This window comes from Anguilla rostrata, chromosome 3 (assembly GCF_018555375.3).
Source record: "Anguilla rostrata isolate EN2019 chromosome 3, ASM1855537v3, whole genome shotgun sequence".
NCBI lineage: Eukaryota > Metazoa > Chordata > Actinopteri > Anguilliformes > Anguillidae > Anguilla > Anguilla rostrata.
The window spans coordinates 72247639-72274075 of record NC_057935.1 but is presented as its reverse complement, the minus strand read 5'-3'; the positions used below and the strand labels follow the sequence as shown (position 1 = coordinate 72274075).

The following is a 26437-nucleotide window of genomic DNA, read 5'->3' as shown; positions in this document are numbered from 1 at the left end:
CCTCTGTCTGAGGGATGTATCCCAGCATCCTCTCGGCCCTGACGCTCACCCTGTGTCGAGGTCTGGTCCCAGGCTGGGTGTACTGTGTCTGTGGTCAGTTCTGTTTCCCCGGGGACATCCCGTACCCTGAAGCTGGAGCTCTCTGGCCCCTGAGGGCCCGTTGTGTGCTGTGATGTTTAGGGCCTGGTCTCCTTACGCGAGATTAAGGGTCATCAGTGCAGACAGGGCGCAGTGGCAGCGCAGCGCCCTGAGGCCCTTAAACTGAATCTCTAGCCCGTGTGCGTCTGCGTCACGCACGCTGTGCTCTTTGTGTTGGAGGCCCTTTCGAAAAAGGCCTCTGACACATCGCCCCGTCTGATGGCGTTCAGAAGTGGGGGAATGGGGGTGGGTCTGTGTGTGGGTCATGTGTTCACTGTGGGGAAATTAATTTGCTTGCAACACCGGTTGCCCGTCTGCTCACTCTGCTCATGGGGCATGCTCAGGTGGTACATTTTGGCAGTCGGAGGGTGCCGGTTCAACCGCCTGGCCAGTGTCTGAGCAGACACTAACCTACCTCTCGCTCTGCGAATAGCACAGTAAGGCTTGGTAACGCTATAATCAGTCCATTACCATGTAAGGGCAGTGCCTGCGACTCTGCGCTAATGTCCTGTGTTTTGGCTCGTTTTACGTATCGTGTTCAGATATTGACAGTTGTCCTGACCCTCCCCCCCCCTCTCCCTCTCCCCCCCTCCCCCCCCCCCCACAGGAGATAAGGACGGCAGTAAGGTGACCACGGTGGTGGCCACGCCGGGGCAGGGCCCCGACCGGCCGCAGGAGGTCAGCTACTCGGACACCAAGGTGATCGGGAACGGCTCCTTCGGCGTGGTGTACCAGGCCAAGCTGTGCGACTCGGGCGAGCTGGTGGCCATCAAGAAGGTCCTGCAGGACAAGAGGTTCAAGGTGAGCAGGGCGGGGGGGGGGGGGGGGGTCAGGGCTGGGGGGGCGGGGGCCGGGCGTGCCCTCTGCGTTAGGGTGACGGGCGTGTGACTCGTCCAATGGGGTCACTGGGTTCAGACGCCAACCCTGCAGCTCCGCCTCTGCAGCTCGGCTGCTGTCCCGCTGGAAGGGATGGGGGGAGGGCGGAATATTTTCAGTTCTGCTCATCGCACTCCATCGATCCCCAGGCAGCCGCAGTCACCTCTCCTTTCACAACAGGATGGAGGAGGAGGAGGAGGAGGAAGAGGAGGAGGAGGAGGAGGAGGAAGAGGCCGCTGAGCCTGATGTTCTCTGTCAGGAGCCTGAATAGCGAAGTGGGGCGTTGGGTGAATTGAAGCTCCGCCCCCTTCTTTGAGTCTGATGGGGGTCCTTTATGCCCCCCCCCCATGGTGGCATTAGCATATGAAGAGCAGGGGGCCCGTGTGTGGGGGGGGGGATGCCGGAGGAGGCCCGTGTGCGGGGGGGGGGGGCAGGAGGCACCGGTGGCACCGTTCAGCCCGGGCATCCTGTTTCCTGTGGGCCCGCCTTCCAGGAACGAACTCCCCGACCCTGGCCCCCCCCTCCCCCATGCACGTGGGGCCCCTCATTAGTGCGTGCTTCCCATACACACTGGACTTACTGGAGCTTACTGGGGTATTGGGGGGTGGGGGGTGGGGGGTGTCGCTGTGGTTACGGCTGCGGTGTTCCATCTGGCGCCCGTTCCCATGACGAGCTCGTGGTCACGAGCGCGGTAACTCTGTGGGTCACTCTAAGAAACACCGAACTCTGCGCCGAACTCTGCCCCGAACCGTGTGTCTGTGTCTGTATACGTCTGTGTGTGTCTGTGTGTGGAGGATAGGCAGTGGGGAGATCACACTCTTCATTAATGTTCGGTGTGTGTGGGGGATAGGCAGTGGGGAGATCACACTCTTCATTAATGTTGGGTGTTGCCTGTGATTGGCTGAGTTTTTCGGGCCTGCGCCCTGTTAGCGTTATTGAAGCTGTGGCTGGCTGCTCCTGGGCTGGCTGGATGGCGGTACGCTGGGCTCTGTTCTGCTGGAGCTGGTGTCGGGGGCTGTAGCTTGTAATGGCGGTTTAGCGAGTGCTGGGTCAGTGAGCCGCCGCCGCTGGGTTATTTCTCGGTGGGAGTGACGCTGCAAAGCACCCTGGGATTCCTCGTCTCCAAGGCGAAGCTCGTGGGTTTCTGACATTTGACTGAATGCGTTTAGCGCTCTAAGAATAGATCAAAAGAAACTGTAGCACATGCACAAACACCCACCACACACACACCACACACACACACACACACACACACAAACACCACACACACACACCACACACACACACACACACCACACACACCACACCACACACACACACCACACACACACACACACACACACACACACACACACACACACACACACACACACACACACACACACACACGCACACACGAACACACACACACACACACACACACACGCAACAGGAACACACACACACACACACACGCACACACAGAAACACACACCACACCACACGCACACACAGAAACACACACCACACGCCACACACACCACACGCACACACACAAAACGACACGCACACACCACACACACACACCACACCACACGCACCACGCAGCACACACACACACACACACACTCACGCACACACATCACGCACCACCACACCCACACCACACACACACACACTCACACACACACAGACGCACACGCACACGCACACACACACACACACGCACACACACAGTACACACACACACACACACGCACACACGCACACACACACAGAAACACACACATGCGTGTGCACACATACACAGAAACTCACATACACGCACACACACTTTCTCACACACGCACACTCGCACACACTCCCTCACACACACACACACACACACGCACACACACACACTCTCTCTCACACACGCGCACACACACACACACACACTCACACACACACACAGACGCACACACACACACACACACGCACGCACACGTACACACACACGCACACACACACACACTCCTCCCCCAGCTGCACTCAGCTGCTGTAAGTGATGAGGGTGTATTTTCTCCTGGGCTCTGGCTGTGGTGACTGCTCAGTCATGGCAGTCACGCGTTTGTGTGAAACGCTGATCGGCGTTTGATTAATCAGCCTGGCTGCCTGCCTACCACAGCTGTCCCATCGCTGTGATGTCATCGCTGGGATTCTGCTCCCTGTGAGGGGACGGGGGGAGGGGCTGGCTGGCTGTCGGTCAGAGCTGGCCTGTGCCTGTCCGTCACTGGTGTGATGGTCAGCATTTCCTCTCTTTAGAGGACCTGGCTCCTTTAAGCCCCGCCCACATGGGAGGAGTCTGCGAGCAGGGAAATGACAGGCGGTGATGTCACTGTGGAATTCTGGAGCGCTGTGCCTCCTTCCTGCCAGTAAACTAACCCTAACCCTAACTCTAACCGACGCACACTGAGGGGAAAATGGCGGGCCCTTGGGGACAGCGACATTCTGAACAGGATGCCTGCCCCCCCGACCCCCACCGAGGGCGCTCAGGGAATTCACGTTTGAGTTTGCCCATACACTGGAGGGATTAACGTCAGCCCCTGTGTCTGGAGACTGCTTTGGATCGCATTTACAGGCTCTTCCTGAGCCTGTGGGCCCAGCCAGGGAGAATGTAACAGGGCTTGTGTCTGAAATACAGTCATGGCTGTTAGGGTTGTAAGGTCTAATGAGCAAACCTAAAAAAACGTCACTGGAGTCATTTAGTAATGAACCTTCTATCTCTCACTCTCCCTCTCTCCCTTCCTCTCTCTCTCCTTCTCTCCCCCTCTCAGAACCGTGAGCTGCAGATCATGAGGAAGCTGGATCACTGTAACATCGTGCGTTTGCGTTACTTCTTCTACTCCAGCGGAGACAAGGTGAGTCTGTCTGTCTGCCCGTCTGTCTCTGTCTGTCTGCCTGCCCCTCTGTCTGTCTGTCTGCCCACTTGCCTGTGTCTGTCTGTCTGCCTGCCCGTCTGTCTCTGTCTGTCTGTCTGCCTGCCCGTCTGTCTCTGTCTGCCTGTCTGTCTGCCCATCTGTCTCTGTCTGTCTGTCCAGACTTCTCACGCTCCTTGAAAATCCTCATTTCTGGAAGTTATGGACGATGGCACCCATGGCAGATTGCATTGTGGGAGATGTAGTCCTGTTGCAGATGCCAAGCTCCCGTGAGCATTTCTCCTGCAGTGGCAGATATCTAACAGGCATGTGCGGAGGCTGCCACTCCCAGCTGACTGCTCTGGCTTGGCCCGGCTGAGCACGCCTCCCTGGCAGGACCCGGTGGCAGGTGTCTCCCTCGCTGCCTGTCGCTCAGACGGGGGGGGGGGGTTTCCTCCGTGCTTGACCCCTGTTACGAAAGCGCTGGCTCCTCTGGTCCCGGTGGGGGGGGGGGGAGATTAACGAGCCGCCGACACGCTTTTCTCTGAACCCGGCGGAACACGCCATTCTCCCGCGGCTGCCAGCGCGTGCCTGCGTCTGTGCCACGTCTGTGCCCGCTCACGCTGGGCTAAGATTAGAAACGATGAGGTGGGTTTTTTTTCTTTCTTTCTTTCCGCTTTGAGAGGTCTGTGTGTGTGTGTGCGAGTTTGTATGCATGTGTGTGTGCGCGAGTATGTGTTTGTGTGTGTATAGACCACAGTATGGTATTAGTCAGAAGTGGGCATGGAGGGCTGTATCTGTTTCTGGTTTTCGTGCCAAATTCTGGCCCTAATGAATTAACCCTAATATTTACGCCATCTGACGTTTTGGCTGCGTTTGTGGATCAGCGCATGAGTGACAGCTGGAGACTGTGCTCATCTGCGTCTGCGAAGCCTGTTATTGTGATCTAACCTGTGTGTGATCCAGTGATGGCGTATACAGTTCCCATGGTGCATCGGTGCTCCGAGACGCGTGTCCCCCCCCCACCCCCCCCCGCTGTGTAACACACGCAGCCCCCCGTCCCGTCCCGTCCCGTTCGTTCCCAGAAATGCCCGAGCAGGCGGCTCAAGTTCCTCGGGATAGCACCGGTGACGTCAGCGCGCAGGGCGGGGGGGGGCACTGGAGCAGAGCGTGGGGGGCAGCGGGGGTGGGGGGGCGGGGGGGGTGTGGGGCAGCGGGGGTGGGGGGGGGGGGTACAGCGGGGGCGGGGGGGTGGCCCTGTGTCAGACCTTTGGGGGGGGTAAGATTACTCCACCCTCAGTCTGCCACAAATCCATTACTCTTCAGCGCTGAAATGCTACATTACAAAAGCAAAGAAAATCCAGGAGCCTCCCCCCCGCCCCTCCGATTAATAATCATAAAGCCTGAGAACCACACTGCCCTGCTCTCTCTTACCCATAATTCACTGAGGGGAGTAAGTTTCCTGCTCGGTGCCTTTAGTGAATGCTGTGAGTTTCTCTGCAGCAGCATTATTTAAAATCACCCGTTTCCCCTCGGGGGTGTTCTGCCCGCGCTCCGCCTGTTCTAGTCTCGGGACCCACGAGACGCATGTTCCTACTTTTAATTATTCAAAATGGCCGCCGCTGGGCTCACCAGCCTGTGGAGGGGGCGGAGGGGGCGGAGTGGGCGGGGGGGGGCGGAGGGGGCGGAGTGGGCGGGGGGGGTGGAGGGGGCGGAGGCGCTGGAGGGGGTGCTCTTGCATCACGGCCGTGAGGTCGCAGTGTTCTGCTGGGGTTTACTCAGGGATTTCGGAGGGAAAGCGGCCCTGGTTTGCACACCATGTCCTTGGGCGAGTGTAACCCACATGCCACCCGCCCCCTGGGGATAAACCACGCCTCCAAACGCCGGCTGCCAGGAAGGCAGCGTTTCAGAGAGCACAGAAACGATCTTTGCACTGAAGTGACCATTTGACAGTCTTGTGAAATGAATTGGCCATGGCCGCTGTGGTTGATTAAATCTGGTGGCAGTTTGTTTGGTAATTTGGTGGGTTTTGTGTGGTATTAGTGGCGAGTGAGTGGAGAAAGAGAGAGAGAGAGAGAGAGAGAGGCTCGCGTGCACACGCACTCACACACACACACACACACACACACACACACACACACACATGCACTCACACTCGCTCAGGCTAGCAGGGGTTAGCAGAGGCTAGCAGAGGTTAGCAGAGGCTGCAGTGCAGGTCTTGGGGCTGTTCTCTCTGTTGGAGCGGGCCTAGAGCCCCCTTCTGGCCACACTGAGAAGCGCAGCCAGTCTCTGTAGATTCAGTTAGCCTCAGCAGTTCTGTGGTGTTTATTGATTTCAGTGGGGTAAAAGGCGAAGGGTGATATCCTGGGCCTGGAATGCCTTTGCATTTGGGTGACAGAGGATGTTACCCTCCCTGTGTTCCTGGGACAGGAGGCTGATGGCCCGGTGTTTGGAGGTTCAGATTATTATGGGTTTGGGTCACTTGCAGCCCTTATCTAGAGCAAGGCATGCCTTGGAGCGGGACTGCCTCTGTAAATGCCCTTATTTACGCACCACCCTTCTGTACTTATCCATACGAGGTGTAGAGCGTACGGATACACCCCCGTGACACGATGCCGCTGTATTAAAAAGTTAATTGAGTGATTATCCTGCGCAGGATTAGCAGTAGGTGTAATATCTGGTCATTAATCCGGTGGAGCTGCTCACACAGGCAGGTGTTGGGACGGTAAATCCCGGTACTTTAAGTGAACATAATGTTTCAGTGCAGATTAATGAGGGGAGCTGTGTGTGTGTGTGTGAGTGAGCGAGTGAGCGAGTGAGCGAGTGAGCGAGTGAGCGAGTGTGTGTGTGTGAGCGAGTGTGTGTGTGTGTGAGCGTGTGTGTGTGAGTGTGTGTGTGTGTGAGCGAGTGTGTGTGTGTGAGCGAGTGTGTGTGTGTGTGTGTGTGTGTGTGTATGTATGTATGTGTGTGTGTGTGTGTGAGTGTGTGTGTAATCTCATTCAGACTGACGCAGGAGGCCTTTGTGTGTGTGTGTGTGTGTGTGTGTGTGTGTGTGTGTGTGTGTGTGTGTGTGTGTGTGTGTGTGTGTGTGTGTGTGTGTGTGTGTGTGTGTGAGTGAGAGAGATGTGTGTGTGTGTGTGTATGTAATGTGTTTCTGTGCTAGCTGGGGAAGAGCCCTAAAGAGGGAACATTTTGGGGTTTAGTGACCCCCCCCGGCTGGGGCTGGGCTCCCCTCTGCATCCGGGATCCCCCTTAGATTTCGCCTCCCTGGGGAGAAAATTCTTTTGGTTTTTTTAGATTTTTAAAAATTTTATTTCTATTTTTTCCTCACATGTTGGATTTTTGGGGATCTTGTCACCCTAAAGTCCAGTCGCACTCAGTTGCGATCACAGCTGCACTGGGCTCTGGGCGGGCGGGCGGGCGGGCGGGGGGGTGGGTTAGGCGACGGGGGGGGGGATTGGGGGTGGGAGTGGCGATGGGATCTTGCAGTTTCGCAGACTGGAAACGCGCTCGCCGTGACTTCCTCCTCTGGCGCCGTCGCCATCCGATCGCTCGGGCTGTGTGGGAGGAAGTGCTGCCCCGCAGCAGCGTAGGACCGCTCGACCAATCAGCTGCTGGCGCTGGGGCTGCGTGGGGACTGATCAGCCAATCAGCTGTGCCCTCCAGCTCCTGAAGGGCTGCCCAAGAGCCAATCGGCTCCCTGTCTGATCAGCTGTAATCGCGGGACTGCTGTTGCTTGAGAGTGGCGGTGTCGCCGGGGGTGAGGTGGGGGGGGTGTTGGTGAGTCATCAACTCCACTCTGCTAAATTTAGAGCCTGAACCACACAGGAGGCGTTTCTCTCCTTCATTTGTCAATGAGAGCCAGTAGCGCCTCTCTCTCTCTTTCTCTCCCTCACTCCCTCTCTCTCTCTCTCTCTCTCCCTCTCTCTCTCCCTCTCTCTCTCTCTCTCTCCCTCACTCCCTCTCTCTCCCTCTCTCCCTCACTCCCCCTCTCTCTCTCTCTCTCTCTCTCTCTCTCACTACCTCTCTCTCTCTCTCTCTCTCACTACCTCTCTCTCTCCTTCACTCCCTGTCCCTCTCTCTCTCTCTCTCTCTCTCTCTCACTACCTCTCTCTCTCCTTCACTCCCTGTCCCTCTCTCTCTCTCCCTCTCTCCCTGTCTCCCTCTCTCTCTCCTCTCTCTCTCTCTCTCTCCCCCCCCCCCGCCCAGCATGGTGTATTGTGCCCCTCTGATTGGAGGGCTGCGCTGCTCCGTTTGGAGCGTCTGTGGCGTATTCGCGCCCGTTTAACGTGTCATTTCCTGCCCGGCTGGAGAGGTGATCAGAGCCTCCGTTCCGGCTGCTCAGCGAGGGGGAAGTCTGCCGCAGATTTAAAGCACTTCCTGAAGAAAAAACGCCGTGACTGATCACTGCTGCTGTGCATTTTAAACTTTTCTGTTCTGTCCCGGGAGGTTCTTTTTAAACTTCGTTTGAAGGGGCTGTGTGAATAAAGATGTGTGAATAAAGATGGGTGAATCTGCTGTTGCTCCGCTTCACTGGCAGGACTACGTGGTCCTCTCGTCCTGTACGCCCCCTCACACACAGCCCACCTCACACACAGCCCCCCTCACACACAGCCCCCCTCACACACAGCCCCCCTCACACACAGCCCCCCTCACACACAGCCCCCCTCACACACAGCCCACCTCACACACAGCGCTGGTGCTGGTGGTGTATCAGTGTTAGTGGGGACCTGCGTGTGTTCTGGTGTATCAGTGTTAGTGGGGACCTGCGTGTGTTGTGGTTTATCACAGTTAGTGGGGACCTGCGTGTGTTGTGGTGTATCGGTGTTAGTGGGGACCTGCGTGTGTTGTGGTGTATCAGTGTTAGTGGGGACCTGCGTGTGTTGTGGTGTATCGGTGTTAGTGGGGACCTGCGTGTGTTGTGGTGTATCGGTGTTAGTGGGGACCTGCGTGTGTTGTGGTGTATCAGTGTTAGTGGGGACCTGCGTGTGTTGTGGTGTATCGGTGTTAGTGGGGACCTGCTCATGTTGTGGTGTATCAGTGTTAGTGGGGACCTGCGTGTGTTGTGGTGTATCGGTGTTAGTGGGGACCTGCGTGTGTTCTGGTGTATCAGTGTTAGTGGGGACCTGCGTGTGTTGCTGTGTATCGGTGTTAGTGGGGACCTGCGTGTGTATCAGTGTTAGTGGGGACCAGCCTGGGGCTGAGTAGCCTGTGTAGCCTGTGTGTAATCAGGCCCCAGATGCGTGTGAAGCTCGGGTCGTTAGGAGGGTAACGGAAGGCATGAAGGCAGCTGGTTGCCACACTCATGGCGTAGGCATGGAAACGGCTCCGCCTCCCAGCTTCCTGTCGGGACGGCGTGCCAGACGCACACACACGATCGCGTGCGGCCTCCGCGGAGCCGCTCCGGCGGGGCGGGGTGTCAGCATTTCCTCTCGCGCTGGCCGCCCCGCCCGCGCCGGGCCCCGCCCCTCTGTCCCGGGATGGCTGCGCGTGGCCCGCGCCCCTCCAGGAGCACCGCGGAGCCTCTGCTGCGTTTGGGACGCTATCGCAGCGCAGCGTCTCAGAGCCTCGGGCTGGGCAAAGCCGCGCTCTCTTTATTTAACCACAGGCAGCTGCAGCGCTCGCGGGTTTGAACCAGCAACACCCCCAGCCCACCCCCCCCCCCACAAACCCCTGCTCATCACCCCCATCCCAGCTCACCCAGCCCACCCCAGCCCCCCCCCACAAACCCCAGCTCAGCCTCAGCTCACCCCCCACCACCCCAGCTCACCACCCCCATCCCCCCCACCACCCCCACCATCTACTGCTTTTTTCTCCTCTAATTACCGCACTCCTCCTGCACGGAACCCTGCGCATGGCCCCAGGTAGTGCTGGTGATGTCATGTCCTTTCATGTTTCCACCTCACGAGGTTGACTCAGGTCAAGCTCAGTTTGTGAAGGAAGATAAAAGGCCTTTACCCCGCCTCTGTCTTACCTGTGCGTGCCCAAATAGACAGAGTGGAAGTGACTAGTTTCTGTTTCAGACTTGTTGGCTAAACAGCCCCCCCCCGCCACCACCCACCCAGCGCCCCAAGGCAGCTGTTGCCCCCTCTCCCTGCCCTGTTGTCGGGACTGGGAGGAATGGGACAGGAAGTGACATCACTTCCTATGTCCTCAGCCTCTTCTGTGGGCGAGCGAACAAGCCTGCCCTATGGAGACCAGGAGAGACGCTGATCTCAGACAGGAAGTCATGTGATGCCCTTATTAGGTATCACCATGACAACCCAGAATTCCATACCCACCCACACCCAGCAGAGAATGGGTCAACCCCTGCCCCTCTCAGCCTTGTGGAGACATGGTCCTTTCTTCCTTGCAGTTGTCTGCTCCCAGGTTGTTCTCCAGCGGATAATGGATGATGGTGAACCAGGGGAAGGGGGATGGGGATCACCTGCTCACGGTTCTCTGTTGAGAATCTTCAGTTTCTGGTGTTGCGTAGTAATCATGTTGCCTGAGTGATTTATTCATAACTTCCCATTCTGCCCCCCCCCCACCCCCGTGTTTTCTCCCCCCCCCCCCCCCGTGTTCCCTCCCCCCCTCGCGTCCCTCCTGCTGTGTTGGTGCTGCTGATTAAGTGCCTGTGTGTTCCCTCTGGTGCGTCTCCTCATCCAGTCCTGCCGCTGTCTCGATAATCTCTCTCCTTCTCTCTCCTTCTCTGCTTCCCCCTTTCATTCCCTCTTCTTCTCCCCCCCTCTTTCTCTCTCTCTCTCTCTCTCACAGAAGGATGAGGTATATCTGAACCTGGTGTTGGACTACGTCCCAGAGACGGTGTACAGAGTGGCCAGACACTACAGCCGGGCCAAGCAGACTCTGCCCATGGTGTATGTGAAGGTAGGGTAGGCCTCAGCCTCCTGCACACCTGGGGCCACACCTGGGGCCACACCTGGGGCCACACCTGGGGCCACAGCTGGGGCCACAGCTGGGGCCACAGCTGGGGTCACAGCTGGGGTCACAGCTGAGGTCACCTGATCTGCTGTGAACCCGGGCTGGTGGGCCATACATACACTCATACTCTGTCTCACAGGAAAACCCTACACACACACACACACAAGCTGAGTGATTCTCAGCTCTTGCAGACAGGAGGAGGCGCGGGAGGCCTATAGAATGTGGGGGGGGGGGGGGGGGGCGGGGGTGGGGGGCCTGTTTGTTTGCGTCATTTCCTCCAATAGAAAGTGCTCAGGATTCGACTGGAACACAGAGGGCTGTGACGCCATGGCGACCCCCTTCCACACACTGACGCAGCAGGGACCCCCTGCCCGTATCTGCTGCATGCGCCACTGCCACTGTGTGTGCCTGAAACACGCGCGCACGCATGCACGCACGCACATGCATACTCACACGCACACACACACACTCTCTCACACACATGCACACACACACTCACACACACTCTCTCACACGCACGCACACACACACACACATACTCTCTCTCACACACACACGCACACTCTCTCTCTCACACACACACACACAAGCGCACACACACACACACACTGCAGTAAAGGAAGCAGGAAGCTGTATTCAGAAGAGGCCATTTTGATCCTACAGCAGACGGTCAAAGTGCTGTACCACCTGGCTGCTGCACATTTCACTAGAACTGCCAGATTTGTCCCGGGCGAGTTTATTCATCTGAATTTGGTCGTACGCATGCACGTGCACACACACACACACACACGCATGCACACACACACACACACACACACGCACACATGCACACATGCACACACACTCGCACGCACACACACTCTCTCTCTCTCTCACGCACACACACACACACTCTCTCTCTCTCTCTCTCTCTCTCTCTCTCTCTCTCTCTCACACGCGTGTTGCGTGTTGTTGTCCTTGCAGCTCTACATGTACCAGCTCTTCCGCAGTCTGGCCTACATACATTCCTTTGGGATCTGCCACCGGGACATCAAACCCCAAAACCTGCTGCTGGACCCCGAGACCGCCGTCCTCAAGCTCTGCGATTTCGGGAGGTGAGGCGCACGAGCCCTTCTGCCCTGTGTGGGGCGCATGGGGAAGGGGGGTACGGGATATGGGGGGGGGGGGTAGGGAGGGTGAACTGCTTCACATCAACATCATGGGTAGTATAAACGAGCCCGGTATTGTGCTCTGATTCAGGAGCACAGGAGCCTCAGCTTTAGAGCAGTGGAGTGAGGGTGATGTCTGGCCGTTTGCCTGGTTACTGTCTGCCTTTGCCTTCACTGCAGCTGCACTCCGGAGAGAGGATGGGCAACATGTTATAGCCAATGATCAAGACCAGACCAGCACAGGCTTTTAGGGTTAGCAGTGAGGATTACAGTGCAGTGCAGTGGATTACAGTGCAGTGGAGTGGATTACAGTGCAGTGGTGGGGATTACAGTGCAGTGGTGGATTGCAGTGCAGTGGGGAGAGTTACAGTGATGGTTGTGGTTCTCCCGTCCGCAGTGCGAAGCAGCTGGTCCGTGGCGAGCCCAACGTGTCCTACATCTGCTCCCGGTACTATAGAGCCCCCGAGCTCATCTTCGGAGCCACAGACTACACCTCCAGCATAGGTACGTCTGCACCTGTAACACAGACTGCACCTACAGCATAGGTATGTCTGCACCTTTAACACAGACTACACCTCCAGCATAGGTACGTCTGCACCTTAAACACAGACTGCACCTCCAGCATAGGTACATCTGCACCTTAAACACAGACTGCACCTCCAGCATAGGTACGTCTGCACCTTTAACACAGACTACACCTCCAGCATAGGTACGTCTGCACCTTTAACACAGACTACACCTCCAGCATAGGTGGTCTGCACCTTTAACACAGACTACACCTCCAGCATAGGTATGTCTACACCTTTAACACAGACTACACCTCCAGCATAGGTACGTCTGCACCTGTAACACAGACTTCACCTCCAGCATAGGTACGTCTGCACCTTGAACACAGACTACACCTCCAGCATAGGTACGTCTGCACCTTTAACACAGACTTCACCTCCAGCATAGGTACGTCTGCACCTTGAACACAGACTACACCTCCAGCATAGGTACGTCTACACCTGTAACACAGACTACACCTGCAGTGCAGGTACATCATTTATGGGTAGAGGACCATAAATAGTCAAACTGGCTCTGCGTATTAAATCTATAAAAGAAAGTACTCGTCTCATATTTTTGGGCTCTTGCTCTTCTTGGGCAGTCCAGCCCTGATAGTGTTACCTGCCGTGCTGCAGGTGAGCAGAATTTTCAGAGGCCTACTCCGTTTTAAATTCGTCTTCGCGTTTGTGTTTCGCGTCTCAAAGAGCAAAGTTGCTGAAGGTTGGAACATTTAAATGTCAAAAGCTTTTATCAGTGAAGCGCAGGAGATGATGGAGCCAGCACCCAGCCGCTCGGCGTGGCAGTGCAGAGGGGATAAATACGCCCGTTTGGACTGGCAGTGCCCGCATTAGTGCGTACACACGCCCGTTTGGACTGGCAGTGCCCGCATTAGTGCGTAAATACGCCCGTTTGGACTGGCAGTGCCCACATCAGTGCGTAAATACGCCCGTTTGGACTGGCAGTGCCCGCATTAGTGCGTAAATACGCCCGTTTGGACTGGCAGTGCCCGCATTAGTGCGTACATACGCCCGTTTGGACTGGCAGTGCCCGCATTAGTGCGTAAATACGCCCGTTTGGACTGGCAGTGCCCGCATTAGTGCGTACATACGCCCGTTTGGACTGGCAGTGCCCGCATTAGTGCGTAAATACGCCCGTTTGGACTGGCAGTGCCCGCATTAGTGCGTAAATACGCCCGTTTGACTGGCAGTGCCCGCATTAGTGCGTAAATACGCCCGTTTGGACTGGCAGTGCCCGCATTAGTGCGTAAATACGCCCGTTTGGACTGGCAGTGCCCGCATTAGTGCGTAAATACGCCCGTTTGGACTGGCAGTGCCCGCATTAGTGCGTAAATACGCCCGTTTGGACTTGCAGTGCCCGCATTAGTGCGTAAATACGCCCGTTTTGACTGGCAGTGCCCGCATTAGTGCGTAAATACGCCCGTTTGGACTTGCAGTGCCCGCATTAGTGCGTAAATACGCCCGTTTGGACTGGCAGTGCCCGCATTAGTGCGTAAATACGCCCGTTTTGACTGGCAGTGCCCGCATTAGTGCGTAAATACGCCCGTTTGGACTGGCAGTGCCCGCATTAGTGCGTAAATACGCCCGTTTGGACTGGCAGTGCCCGCATTAGTGCGTAAATACGCCCGTTTGGACTGGCAGTGCCCGCATTAGTGCGTAAATAGCCCGTTTGGACTGGCAGTGCCCGCATTAGTGCGTATAATACGCCCGTTTGGACTGGCAGTGCCCGCATTAGTGCGTAAATACGCCCGTTTGGACTGGCAGTGCCCGCATTAGTGCGTAAATACGCCCGTTTGGACTGGCAGTGCCCGCATTAGTGCGTAAATACGCCCGTTTGGACTGGCAGTGCCCGCATTAGTGCGTAAATACGCCCGTTTGGACTGGCAGTGCCCGCATTAGTGCGTAAATACGCCCGTTTGGACTGGCAGTGCCCGCATTAGTGCGTAAATACGCCCGTTTGGACTGGCAGTGCCCGCATTAGTGCGTAAATACGCCCGTTTGGACTGCAGCCTGACGTGCAGCCGCATTAGTGCGAAATACGCCCGTTTGACTGGCAGTGCCCGCGTTAGTGCGTAAATACGCCCGTTTGGACTGGCAGTGCCCGCATTAGTGCGTAAATACGCCCGTTTGGACTGGCAGTGCCCGCATTAGTGCGTAAATACGCCCGTTTGGACTGGCAGTGCCCGCGTTAGTGCGTACATACGCCCGTTTGGACTGGCAGTGCCCGCATTAGTGCGTACACAACCAGGCAGCTGCAGGTTATCGGGGCTGCCGTTTTGATTTATAGTGTCCCTGTTTCTGTGCGAGGGTTCAGCCCAACTGACAGGAAATACAGGAGTGGGGCGCTTGGGCACTGCCTAAGCACAGTGTGTGTTTGTGTGTGTGAGTTTGAGAGTGTGAGTGTGCATATGGCGTGAGTGTGTGCGTGAGTGTGTGTGTATGTGTGTGAGAGAGAGAGTGTGTGTGTGTGTGTGTGAGAGAGTGTGTGTGTGCGTGTGTGCGTGAGTGTGTGTGTGTGTGTGAGTGTGTGTGTGTGTGCGTGCGTGCGTGCGTGCGTGGTAGGTGTGTGTGTGTGTGAGGTAGGTGTGTGGAGTACGTAGGCCATTTTCTAGCCCTGATGCTCTGTAATGTTGCTCTGTCTGTCAGTCAGGTTTGTGTTTAATGGGTTTGTTCTTCTCTGTTCTGCAGACGTGTGGTCAGCTGGTTGTGTGCTAGCGGAACTGTTGCTAGGGCAACCCATCTTCCCCGGTGACAGTGGAGTGGATCAGCTGGTTGAGATCATCAAGGTAGAGCTGTGGGGGGAGAGGGGGCGGGGCAGGGGGCGGGGTTTGCGCGTGTGGGCTGGTTCCTGTCGGTACCTGTCCAGTCAGGAGAGCAGGTGTGAGCGTGCGGGGGAGTTTGACACCGCGGTCACGATCAGTGACATCACTTCCTTCTGTTCAGTGCAGTCAGTCACGTCACCTCACTCTTCTGGTCCAATCGGCGATGCAAACCACCGTCCAATCAGGAGCGTCATCTTGGTCTTAAATCCAGCCAATATCTTCAAACGCTGGACTGTTCCGTACTGGAATGGAATGTTGGCATTGGGCATTTCCTTCGGCTGTCCTGCAAACTCTTCTTATGCCTTGTTCTTTTCCCCCGTCTCTACCTCTCCACGCCCCTCTTCCTTTCTCTCCCCCTCTTTTTTTCCCTCCCTCTCTCTGTCGCTCAGGTTTTGGGGACCCCCACGAGGGAACAGATCCGCGAGATGAACCCCAATTACACCGAGTTCAAGTTCCCCCAGATTAAGGCGCACCCATGGACTAAGGTGAGTCAACAGGTACAGGAAACGTTTTACTACTCTCTCCATCAACCCCCGAGCCCTTGGTCTGTCATCGTCCTGTGCATCTCCCATGTCGTCTGTAATCCCTGCACTTCCTGCTCCCCCCCCCCCCCCTCTCCATCACCCCCATCTGCCTCACACCCTTCTCACACTGCTGATGAAAACATCCTCGCTTCTCCCCTGGAGCCAATCTGGCAACCCCCTCCGCCCAGAGCCTGACGGGGCGCAGATGCTCTATAAACTGACCAGATGTTCAGCTCTTGGTCCTTGTCCCACCTTTAAGTTCCATCTGTTGTTGCCAGAGGTCAGGCTGCTCTGCTGTTCCGCTGGTTTATTGGGAGCGTTCGTGAGCGGGCGTGGTCAGAGAGGGGCGTGGTTGGAGAGGGGCGTGGTCAGAGAGAAAATCCATCGCTAGCGAAGCAGTGCACTCCTCTTACCCCCCCCAGAACCTTCTAGAAAGTGAGAGCGGACTCCAGTGAGCTGGGTAATCTGTGTCCCTGACGTCTGTGTGGGGTGGTGTGGGGTGTCTTTGAATGTGGAACCCTTTGAGTGCAGTTAAGCTGCAGGAATGTGAGGGGGGGGGCGAGGGGTGTCGTCTGGTGGAGACTGAAGCTCAGGTTTATCTGGGGACTGGCTGAGATCTCGCTCTGATCGGGGAGGGAGCTCACATGACGGAAGAGAGTTGTGTTAGAAGCTTCGCAGAAATCATTTTCAGAGTCACAAACTGAAATGATCGTAGGGGAAACTTGATAAAGCATGCAGATTGGGTTGTGGCAGTACTAGTGGTTATTGGCAAGTTGTGAGGATTCTCCCTAGAAGTGCATTTCCCTGGCGTGGATGTGGATGCTGAAGCAGCGGCTGGGCGTGTTTCTGCCGCAGAGTTTGTGCTAGCAGCGTTAGCCCTGTTGCGTTTGGCCAGTGGGAGGAAGAAGCTCAGCTCAGATCAGATCAGCTCAGTCGCAGATAAAGGTCACCACTCTGCCCTCTAGTGGTGGAGCTGCAGTCCTGCACTGTAGTGGAGCTGCAGATCTCTTAAACGCTCTGCAGGTTTATCAATGGCTCTTGCACACATGGGGATTTTTGGTCTGCTGTGTAGATTGTGCGGTAGCTGTGGCATTGACGTTGTTTGGGGTGTAATTTTCTGCTCGTAGCTGATCGACCGGAGGGTGTGGGGGTTCCGGTTTTTGGAATCCTGCAGGTTTTTTTTGAAGTGATAAACTTGCTGAATATTTTGGGCTGAGGAGGCTTATATACCCATCTAGTGATGCGTCAAGGTCACGAGAGCATCTCCCTGCCTCTCACCAAAACGGCCGGCTCACTGTATGAAAAGTGTGCTGAAATGCACACCTTGCTCCTGCCCCTCCTCCTGCTCCTGCTTCTGCTCCTCCCCCTGCTCCTGACTCTGCTCCTGCTCCTCCTGCCCCTGTTCCTGCCCCTGCCCCAGGCCTGTTAGCCCAGTTGCCCCAGCTTCCTCTGGGCCCTGTTGGCTGGCTCAGTGTGAGGCTTTTAGCGTTGAGCTGCAGTCTGATTGGCTCGGTTGTTGTTCGCAACAGGAAGTCAGAAACGCATCACCGCGGCTCTCAGGGCCTAATGAGGCGATACAATGGCGCCGTGTGGCCCCCCCCCCTCCGCTGCCCCCCCTTTAGAGCAGCGTGAGCGCTGAGGGATCTGGCCTGGTGGGGGGGGATCGGGTCTGACCGTGCCCCCCACCGCTGTGAGGCCCAGGAACACTGCGCTCCGGCGAGAGGGCGGCTGGTTAGGCTCTCTCACCAGGCCGGGCGTCTCTGAGGGCCGTGCGCGCGGCTGCACTGCAGATTCTGGGCCCTGGCAGCCTCGCCCTGCTGTGTTTACTTCCTGTACTGCAGCGGGGGGGAAACCTGGCAACCCATTACATCCACACTCACTCGCATGCTGCGGATTCTGAAATCTGGCAACTTTTTACGCTGTTTTTCCCATTGTCAGCACTGCCTTCCCAAACTCCCCTCGCATGTCTTTGGACGCTATCGATGTTTAAATCCCCCTCCCTCCCTCTCCTCCTCCTCTTCTACCTCTCTAGCTTTCTCTCACCTACACTGTCCTCTCTCTCTCTCTCTCTCTCTCTCTCTCTCTCTCTCTCTCTCTCTCTGACGCGTGTTTTTGGGGTGCAGGTGTTCCGGCCTCGTACGCCCCCGGAGGCGATAGCGCTGTGCTCGCGGCTGCTGGAGTACACCCCCACCGCCCGCCTCACCCCCCTGGAGGCCTGCGCCCACTCTTTCTTCGACGAGCTGCGGGACCCCAACGTCAAGCTGCCCAATGGGAGGGAGAAGCCCTCGCTCTTCAACTTCACCACCCAAGGTACGACTGGGACTCTCTCTCTCTCTCTCTTCTCTCTCTCTCTTCCTTTCGTTACAAGGAAGACTGTGTGCAGATGTATACTGTATGCGGGTGTAGTTTCTGTGTGCGGGTGTAGACTCATATGCGGGTGTAGTTTCTGTGTGTGGTGTAGACTCTATGCGGGTGTAGTTTCTGTGTGTGGTGTAGACTCTATGCGGGTGTAGTTTCTGTGTGCGGGTGTAGTTTCTGTGTGGGGTGTAGACTGTGTGGGTGTAGTTTGTGTGTGTGGGTGTAGTTTGTGTGTGTGGGTGTAGTTTGTGTGTGTGGGTGTAGTTTGTGTGTGTTGGTGTAGTTTCTGTGTGCGGGTGTAGACTGTGTGGGTGTAGTTTCTGTGTGCGGGTGTAGACTCAGTGCAGGTGTAGACTGTGTGTGGGTGTAGACTCCATGTGCGGGTATAGACTATGTGCGGGTGTAGTTTCTGTGTATGGGTGTAGACTGTGCGGGTGTAGTTTGTGTGTGAGGGTATAGACTCTGCAGGTGTAGACTCCATGTGCGGGTATAGACTATGTGCGGGTGTAGTTTCTGTGTATGGGTGTAGACTGTGCGGGTGTAGACTGTGCGGGTATAGACTATGTGCTGGTGTAGTTTCTGTGTATGGGTGTAGACTGTGCGGGTGTAGTTTGTGTGTGAGGGTATAGACTCTGTGCAGGTGTATACTGTGTGTGGGTGTAGACTCCATGTGCGGGTATAGACTATGTGCTGGTGTAGTTTGTGTGTGCAGGTGTAGACTGTGTGTGGGTGTAGTTTGTGTGTGCAGGTGCAGACTGTGTATGGGTGTAGTTTCTGTGTGTTGGTGTAGTTTCTGTGTGCGGGTGTAGACTGTGTGTGGGTGTAGTTTGTGTGCGGGTGTAGACTGTGTGTGGGTGTAGTTTGTGTGCGGGTGTAGACTCTGCTGTTCTTTTCTCCATAGAGCTCTCCAGTAGTCCCTCTCTAGCCTCCATCCTAATCCCCGCCCACGCCCGCAGTCAAGCTGGAGCCTCCACCCCCACCAACGCCTCTGCCACTTCAGGTGAGTCCCCTCACCCACCTACACCTGCACTGAGCCCCCTTCACCCATATATATGTATATACATGTGTACGTATTCTCCTCTCCGTGTTCCAGATGCCAACAGCGGAGATCGCGGCCAGACCCCCAACACCGCCTCCGCCTCCGCCTCCAACTCCACTTGAGCCCGCGGCACCCTGGAGGCCCGCCCCCTCTGCCTGGGGCCACACCCACCCTGCCGCTCGCTAGCCCCGCCCATGTCCTGGGGAGGGAGGGGCCGCAAAAGGAAGGCGGGGATTTGGAACAAACAAACAAAAAAAACAAAGGAACAAACACAATGAAACCAATCAGACTGCGTGAACCCCCCCCCACCACCAACCCCACCAACCCCATCCCATCACCAACACCACACGTCCCCATGTGATTGTCTTCGTTTTGTTTTTGTTTTTTGTTTTTGTTTTTTTTTTGTATGGATTAACGGTAATGTGTATGAAAACTGTGCTCACTGAGAGAGTGGAAGGGGTTGGACGAGGGGGGAGGAGGGGCGATCAGTACATGAGTATAAATATATATAAATATATAAATATACAGTAAATAATAAGAGTAATATTCATGTTTATCCCTGGACAATCTTTTTAGCGAAGCATTACTGTAGCTATAACCATCTTCCACCCAGCACCCCAATGGTTACTTTGCCCCCACCCCCTACCCCTGTGCTCTCTCCTGTGCCCCGTGCTGTATGATGACCCCTGACCCCTGACCCCTGACCCTGGTCCATAGGCAGACTTCCCTTGCCGAGTCCGTGTGGAAGCGCAGGGGTTGAATTTGGTTGGGAGCACCAGCAGACTGAACAGGATCAGTAGAAGGCTCAGGACGTGAATCCCTGACTCCCCGATCCTCACAGCCCCAGTGTGTCATATTCCTCGGTTTCTCTCTGATAACGGCAGTCCTTGGGAAAGAATCGTGTAGCTCATTGCAGAAGTCATGAAGAGTTTTTTTTTTAATTTTTTTAATGAAACTAGGACAATTTCATTTTTTGATTTTTTGATTTTTTTTTTCTTTTCTTGGGTGGGTGGGGGCGAGAGGTGGGAATGGGAACTTTTAGGAGTGACGTGTGCGTGTACAGTACAGCGGCGTGCTTGTATTATATATACATGCACAGTTTATATATTACTTTGCATTATGTAAAAAAAGTAAATCTATATATATATAAATATATATATGAGAAATGTATATGAGAAGGTTGCGCAGGTTTGTGGAGCCGTGGGGGTCGGAGTGAAGGGCAGCGACGCTATTGGCTGCCGCCTAACGACACTGAGGACCGACGTCCTCTCTCTTCCGCCTCCGCTTCGCCAGGGACGTGGAAATAATATTTAACTTCCTAATTTGCATTACCTTATTTATTAGTGCATGTGACTTACCGCATAGACATCCAGTTGTATGTATGTGTTGTAGATATTCTAGGGAAAGGGGGGGGTACAGGTTATTGTAGTGTGGGTGGGGGGGTGCTTATGGGTCTGCAGGATTGTTTTGGGGTGCAGGAAAGACGGTGGACTCCTCCGGTGATGTCCTCCTCGTTCTTTTCTTCTTTTTCTTCCGTGGAGCTGAGAGAGTGGTGTGATGTTCCCATGCCCTGTTCCTGGGGCGCCGGCAGGGCCCCCGTTTGGGAGGCTGAGTGCTGGAATGTCAGTAAAAAGGCACGGTTAAGCTTCCGCGCGTATTTTTTTTTGACGCGTTGTGCGTGAACAGGCCACGCCCCCGAGCCTCTGCTCTCGCTCTCTCCCCGCCCAGCTGTGAGCTGTCACTCAAACGGACCGCGCACAGCGGCCGCTTGCCATGGGCCGGTCCCGCCCCGGTCTGCCGGTCTGCCGGTGAAGCTCCGCCCCCCTGTTCCGATGAGCACTCTGCAGGGAACGCCGGGGCTTGTGGGTAAACGGGCAAGACGGGGGGCGGGGGGGGGGGTGTGAGTGTGGGGGTGTCCCCAGAACGGGCCAGAACTCGAGCTCACGTGGAGCGTGTCGTTGGACGGGTTTGGCTCCCGGTGGCCGGGGCGGGGCTGGGATCGTTTCCCGCGGTTACGGTTTGGGTGGGCGGTGCGCTTGTGCCCACGCCCCGCGGGTCCTCCTGGTCCTCACGGGGCTCGGGCGCCTCTGGGAAGGCCCGTCGTCCGTCGCCGGCGACGTTTTCAGTCCTTTATTTTATCCGTTCTTTTTACCTGAAGCCATTGCGGAGGTGTAGCGCGTCCGTTTGTCGTTTATTCATCCCCCTTTCCCTCTCCTGCCCCCTGCTGGCCGTCCCGGGCCGCGGCGCGGAACCCGTCTCTCAGTGCTGACACAAAGAGGCTTAACAAGAAAAAAAAAGATTGAAAAACAGTTTTTAAAAATGTGTATATATTAGGTGCTCCTCACCAAATTCTGGCTTGTACTTTTATCTTTTTTTCTTTTTTTTGTGTATGGTATGTAAATATGCAGACCCAAGAACTGTTAATGAGCAAAAAAAAAAAAATTTAAAAAAAGAGAGAGAAATCAAAAGGACAAAAAGAAATCAGGGCAATGATGATCGTTTATTAATAAAAAATTATAGATGAGCATTTCCCAGCCATATAGTTTAATTGTAACTGTACAGTAGGTGCCGGCTATATTATTGTAACAATAACTAGTAATGTATAGTGTATCTATAGTTTGGAGTGCCTTTGCTGACGTTATCCCCCCCTCCCCCCCCCAACCCTCCATCCCTTGTTCCTGCTTCTCGACCCCCCCCCCCCCCTCCAGGGGGAGTGCTGTTGAATTGCTAGTCCCTCTGAGTTCTTCCACAGCCAGCCATGTTCACTTTACACCTTATTTTTAAAGCTCTTTTTAACCTCCGGATACATCTCTCTTATGCCGTATTTTTAATTAATGTAGCGTCTTCTTTTAAAACTCACTTTCCCCCTCCTGTAAACTCCTGTGGGAAGTTAAACTGATTTTAAAGCAATGATTTTAGCTTGAGTTAGCTCTCTCTGTCTCCCTCTCCCTCCCCCCCTCCCTCTCTCTCTCTCTCTCTCTCCCTCTCTCTGTCTCTCTCTCTCTCCCTCTCCATCTCATGTCTGTGCACAGATCCTGAGAGCTGTGTGGTTGTAATGTCTGCTGTGTCTTGGTTGGAGTTGTAACGGTGAAGCGCAGATGTCTGTCCGATTCCTCTCCTGGTACCAAAGTGAATCAGTGTAGTCTATTGTTGACCCAGCTATTTAAGAGGCAATAACGATTTAATATGTAGGATTTTTTTTTTCCTGTTAGTGAACTGTAGCGCAAATTCAACAGCACTCAGTGGGACAAATATCATGTAGCCCCCCTCTCCCTTTGGTGATTTTATATATGTATATATATCATTATATATATATATAAAAGGTGCTTGCTTGTAATATTTGCATTCATAGATGTGTTGCTATCCAATCACCTGGCCTGTAAAACAAATCGTGTGACCACTTCTTGTGACGAAAGTTAAAATAAAATTTTAAAAAAGAAGAAAAAAAATGTAAAAACACAAAGTTCAAAAGATAAATTTAAAAAAAAAATGAAAAAAGGACTGTGAGATATATACAGACTATCGCATACACCTTGTGGAAAAAAACTGTCTTGATTTAAAATAAGTAAAAAATATGACAAAACAACCTGTATACCATTACTACTACTTGAATGCCTCTGTTTGTGACTGAAATTTTTATTTCATTTTAAATATAAACTTTTTTTTTCTGTGAAAGTATGCTAAATGTTTCCCTCTCCTTGTAAATATGTCCGTTTTGTTCCTCTGTGTGACTTGGTTCAAAGAAATAGTTACCTGGTACTGTAATTTGCATTAAATAAAGAGTAGGATAGCCTGGAAATGAACAAACGCTCCACTTTTCCCCTCTCTCTCTCTTTTCAAAAAAGATTTCGTCTCCTTGAGGGTGTGCTGATTGGCTACGATCCCAAGCCCTGACTTTTGATTGGATGGTATAATTGGCTACTATCCCAAGCCCTGACTTGTGATTGGAGGGTGTGTTGGCTACTGTCCCAAGCCCTAAGTTGTGATTGGAGGGTTCATGTCACGTGAGCCTTTTCTCGGCCGTGTCTGAAACAGCACACTTGCCTACTGATGAGTATACAAGTCATACACAGGTTGTATACTCAATAGTAGGCAAGCACGCAGGTTCAGATATGGCCCTAGTCTCCATTTCAGACAATACCATAGATGGGCGAAATTAGGAACGTTACTTTTCAGATGGGCACAGCTTGCATGTAAAACCATAGAAGAGATGAGACAGAAACGGCTGGATGTTTTTGAACCACATCAGTGCAACTTTAATGGACGAAACCATAGAGATCACTAAAACTTTTATTGTCGCTACTTCTGATCTTTTCCCCTGGATTACATCACATTTTGAATTTTAAGAGGTACGTACACTTTTATTCCATAGCACCGTGAACTTAATCCTTGTGTCGCCCCAACAATTCATTCTATGTTGTCCTGGAGCAGAGAGGATGCTGGGAGAATCGCTGCTGCGGATGGTCCTGTGAGCCACAGTGTGGCGCTGTTTCGTGTCCATTTTGTTAAAATAATTTTGGTTCCCAAGGCCAAATCGGGGGAGGCTTGGCTGCTCACAGTAAACAGCCTGTTTGATGTGCTGCGCTTCAACTTATTTCTTTCTTTTTCTGAATGGTACTTGAACGTGGTTTTAAAAACCCTTAACCAATCCGTCCCCTCCTGGTTTCAGGAAAAAAACTGACGGCCTTGTTCAGTTCACCCTCCAGCTTTTCAGCCTGCGGAGTACTTCGTTCCAACTGCAGTGTTTCTTTAGTTCCAAATAAATAAAAAAAGTTCAGTGATGAAAGCACAACCACAACCATGTAGCGCAATGCTTTTTTTTTTTTTTTTTTTAATACCGAGAAATATTTCACATTCACAAAGATATACCCGAATAAACGTTTTAAAAACAGCGTACGATGGCGGGTGACCATTTAAACTCTGTTCAGATGAGGAGGAGGGCGTGCGGTCCGAGCTCACGGCTGAAAAGGCGCTGATTGTCTGAGCAGAAGGGCCTTGGGAGCAGGTAGCTCTTGTGCTTTTAATGAGTCGTAAAGTGCCGATCAATAAGTTAGTGAAGGAAGGAGGAGGAAACCATTAGAGAACAGTCCCTGTGAAGCGTTCTGCCGAATGCGTTTGGGGGAACTTTATTGACTTTAATCCAGTCAGGTCTGCTTAAATGGTAAAACTGCTGCCACTGATCTTTATTTCAAAAATAATTTTTCATGGATTCTTTTAGGAAGCCTTCTGAGCTGCCAGGGCGAAGTTATTTTGTTCTGTTCAGACACAGATACAAAAATCTAAACGTGGCAATCGAGCATCCAAAAGGACTGATGCGATCAATAATTCACAAAAGAGTACGAGTACGTCATACAAGGGTACGTTGTGTGTTTCACCAATAATTACAAGCGTAAAAACTTCTCCACAAATATTTTATAATGGCCATATTCTATGAACACAATACTTGCACTTGAAGCAATTTCTTTAAAAAAACTAAATTCCCTGCAGTGCCTGACAAAGCATATTTAATGGCTAGGCGATTATATTCATCGATGCATTTGACACATTTCCACAACACGTGCACAGAATCAGAATACTAATCCCAAAATTTATGCTTAGTCTAACGTGAAATTCTCGTGTGCGAGTTAGTGAACCAGCGTTGAGACCTTTTTCCATGTTACCAGATGGGGGCGCTAGGAGGCGCAGATCGCCTCTGATTGGCTTACAGCCATTTAATTCACCCTGTCATTTTTTTAAAGGAAAACAGAATAAGTGACTGAGGACACAGCAAGTCAATCTTCGATTAACTTTGCTGACTCCATTAAAAACAAGCCTTTTTCCCCTCCACACAGTTCACACAGGTCAAAGCTACGAAGACTGAAAAGATGCCGGGGGCTTTTTGTAACATTAAAACATTGACACACACACACACACACACACACACACACACACAGCAGCATCTTGTGATTCGCTGAATAACTGAATCCACCACAGAGAAATCACAAACGTGCACTGCTACATACGTGTGCTACATGCATCAACTCTGCGAGCCTATACCAGATGCCGGATGTTGATGTTGTCCGAGACAAATTTTCTGTATGGCTCAAAATATGTCAATCCACCAATCATTCAACCTCTGACATCAGTAGAAAGCAGGTTTCTGAGCCCGGACTGGATCACTAGTGCATCCCTACCTGCCATCACTCAAGAGCCTGCCGCCGTTCCAAGCGCAATGTTTTCACAGAAAACGGAAATTTACGATAACGAACTTTTCTGGAACACTGTGGCAATAGCTAAATGCCGGCCCTTTCACCGCAAATGGCAAACGTGCTCACCTTTCCGAGCACTAGCTTTGGAGAATGCGTCTGCATCAACTGAGCGGAGAGACGTCGCATTCGTTTTAAAGTGCAAAGTTTCATTTTTTTAGCTTCTTTTTGCACAGTTGTCATAATTCTCAACATGTATAATCAGTATATTAGATATGTAAGATATATTCCTTTACAGTAGCTATTTTTAAAATTCTGTCACAAGTGAAGCCACCACACTCTGCTGTTAATTCATTTTTTTTGTCACAAGGTGAGTTTGTAGTCATGCTCCAGAATGGCAAACCCTCAGTCTATGACATCAGGTCCTGTTTCCCACAGGCACAGGAAGTTGAGCTTGTGAGACCACAGCAGAAGCTCTATGCAGAGTCTGTTACTCCTGTCCTTCTGGATAGTTCCGCAGCTGTCTGTTACTCTGCAGGTAATCTGTCTGTTGATCTGCAGGTAAACAGTCTGTTGATCTGCAGGTAAACTGTCTGTTGATCTGCAGGTAATCTGTCTGTTGATCTGCAGGTAAACAGTCTGTTGATCTGCAGGTAAACTGTCTGTTGATCTGCAGGTAATCTGTCTGTTGATCTGCAGGTAAACAGTCTGTTGATCTGCAGGTAATCTGTCTGTTCATCTGCAGGTAATCTGTCTGTTGCTCTGCAGGTAAACAGTCTGTTTTTCTGTTAATGTGGCCCTTGCTTCAGGGGTCCATCTGGTACTTCTCTCCAACCCAATTGCATGATATTGTGTCTGTGTGCGTGACTGTGGTTTTGTGTGTAAATGCGCGCACGTCTTACACAACAGACAGGTGTGTCAGTGTTTGTGTGATGGACAGGATCTGTTTGACAGACAGGTTAGTCGTGTCTGTGTGATTGACAGGAT

General features: G+C 53.3%; 1 protein-coding gene across 2 annotated transcripts in view; it reads left to right on the top strand.

Moving 5' to 3' along the window:
- Positions 1 to 23072, top strand: part of gsk3ba (glycogen synthase kinase 3 beta, genome duplicate a) — a 48521-nt gene extending 25449 nt beyond the window's left edge. Inside the window, exons 2-11 of one of the 2 annotated variants that reach the window (XM_064329685.1) lie at positions 746 to 939; positions 3810 to 3893; positions 10647 to 10757; positions 11775 to 11905; positions 12357 to 12463; positions 15211 to 15308; positions 15734 to 15841; positions 17992 to 18178; positions 19128 to 19226; positions 19320 to 23072. In XM_064329685.1, coding sequence (XP_064185755.1) covers positions 746 to 939; positions 3810 to 3893; positions 10647 to 10757; positions 11775 to 11905; positions 12357 to 12463; positions 15211 to 15308; positions 15734 to 15841; positions 17992 to 18178; positions 19128 to 19226; positions 19320 to 19387 — 1187 coding nt within the window. In that variant the 3' untranslated portion in view covers positions 19388 to 23072. The remainder of the gene's footprint in view (positions 1 to 745; positions 940 to 3809; positions 3894 to 10646; positions 10758 to 11774; positions 11906 to 12356; positions 12464 to 15210; positions 15309 to 15733; positions 15842 to 17991; positions 18179 to 19127; positions 19227 to 19319) is intronic. The other variant, XM_064329687.1, reaches the window with a different exon arrangement.
- The last annotated feature ends 3365 nt before the right edge of the window (positions 23073 to 26437 follow it).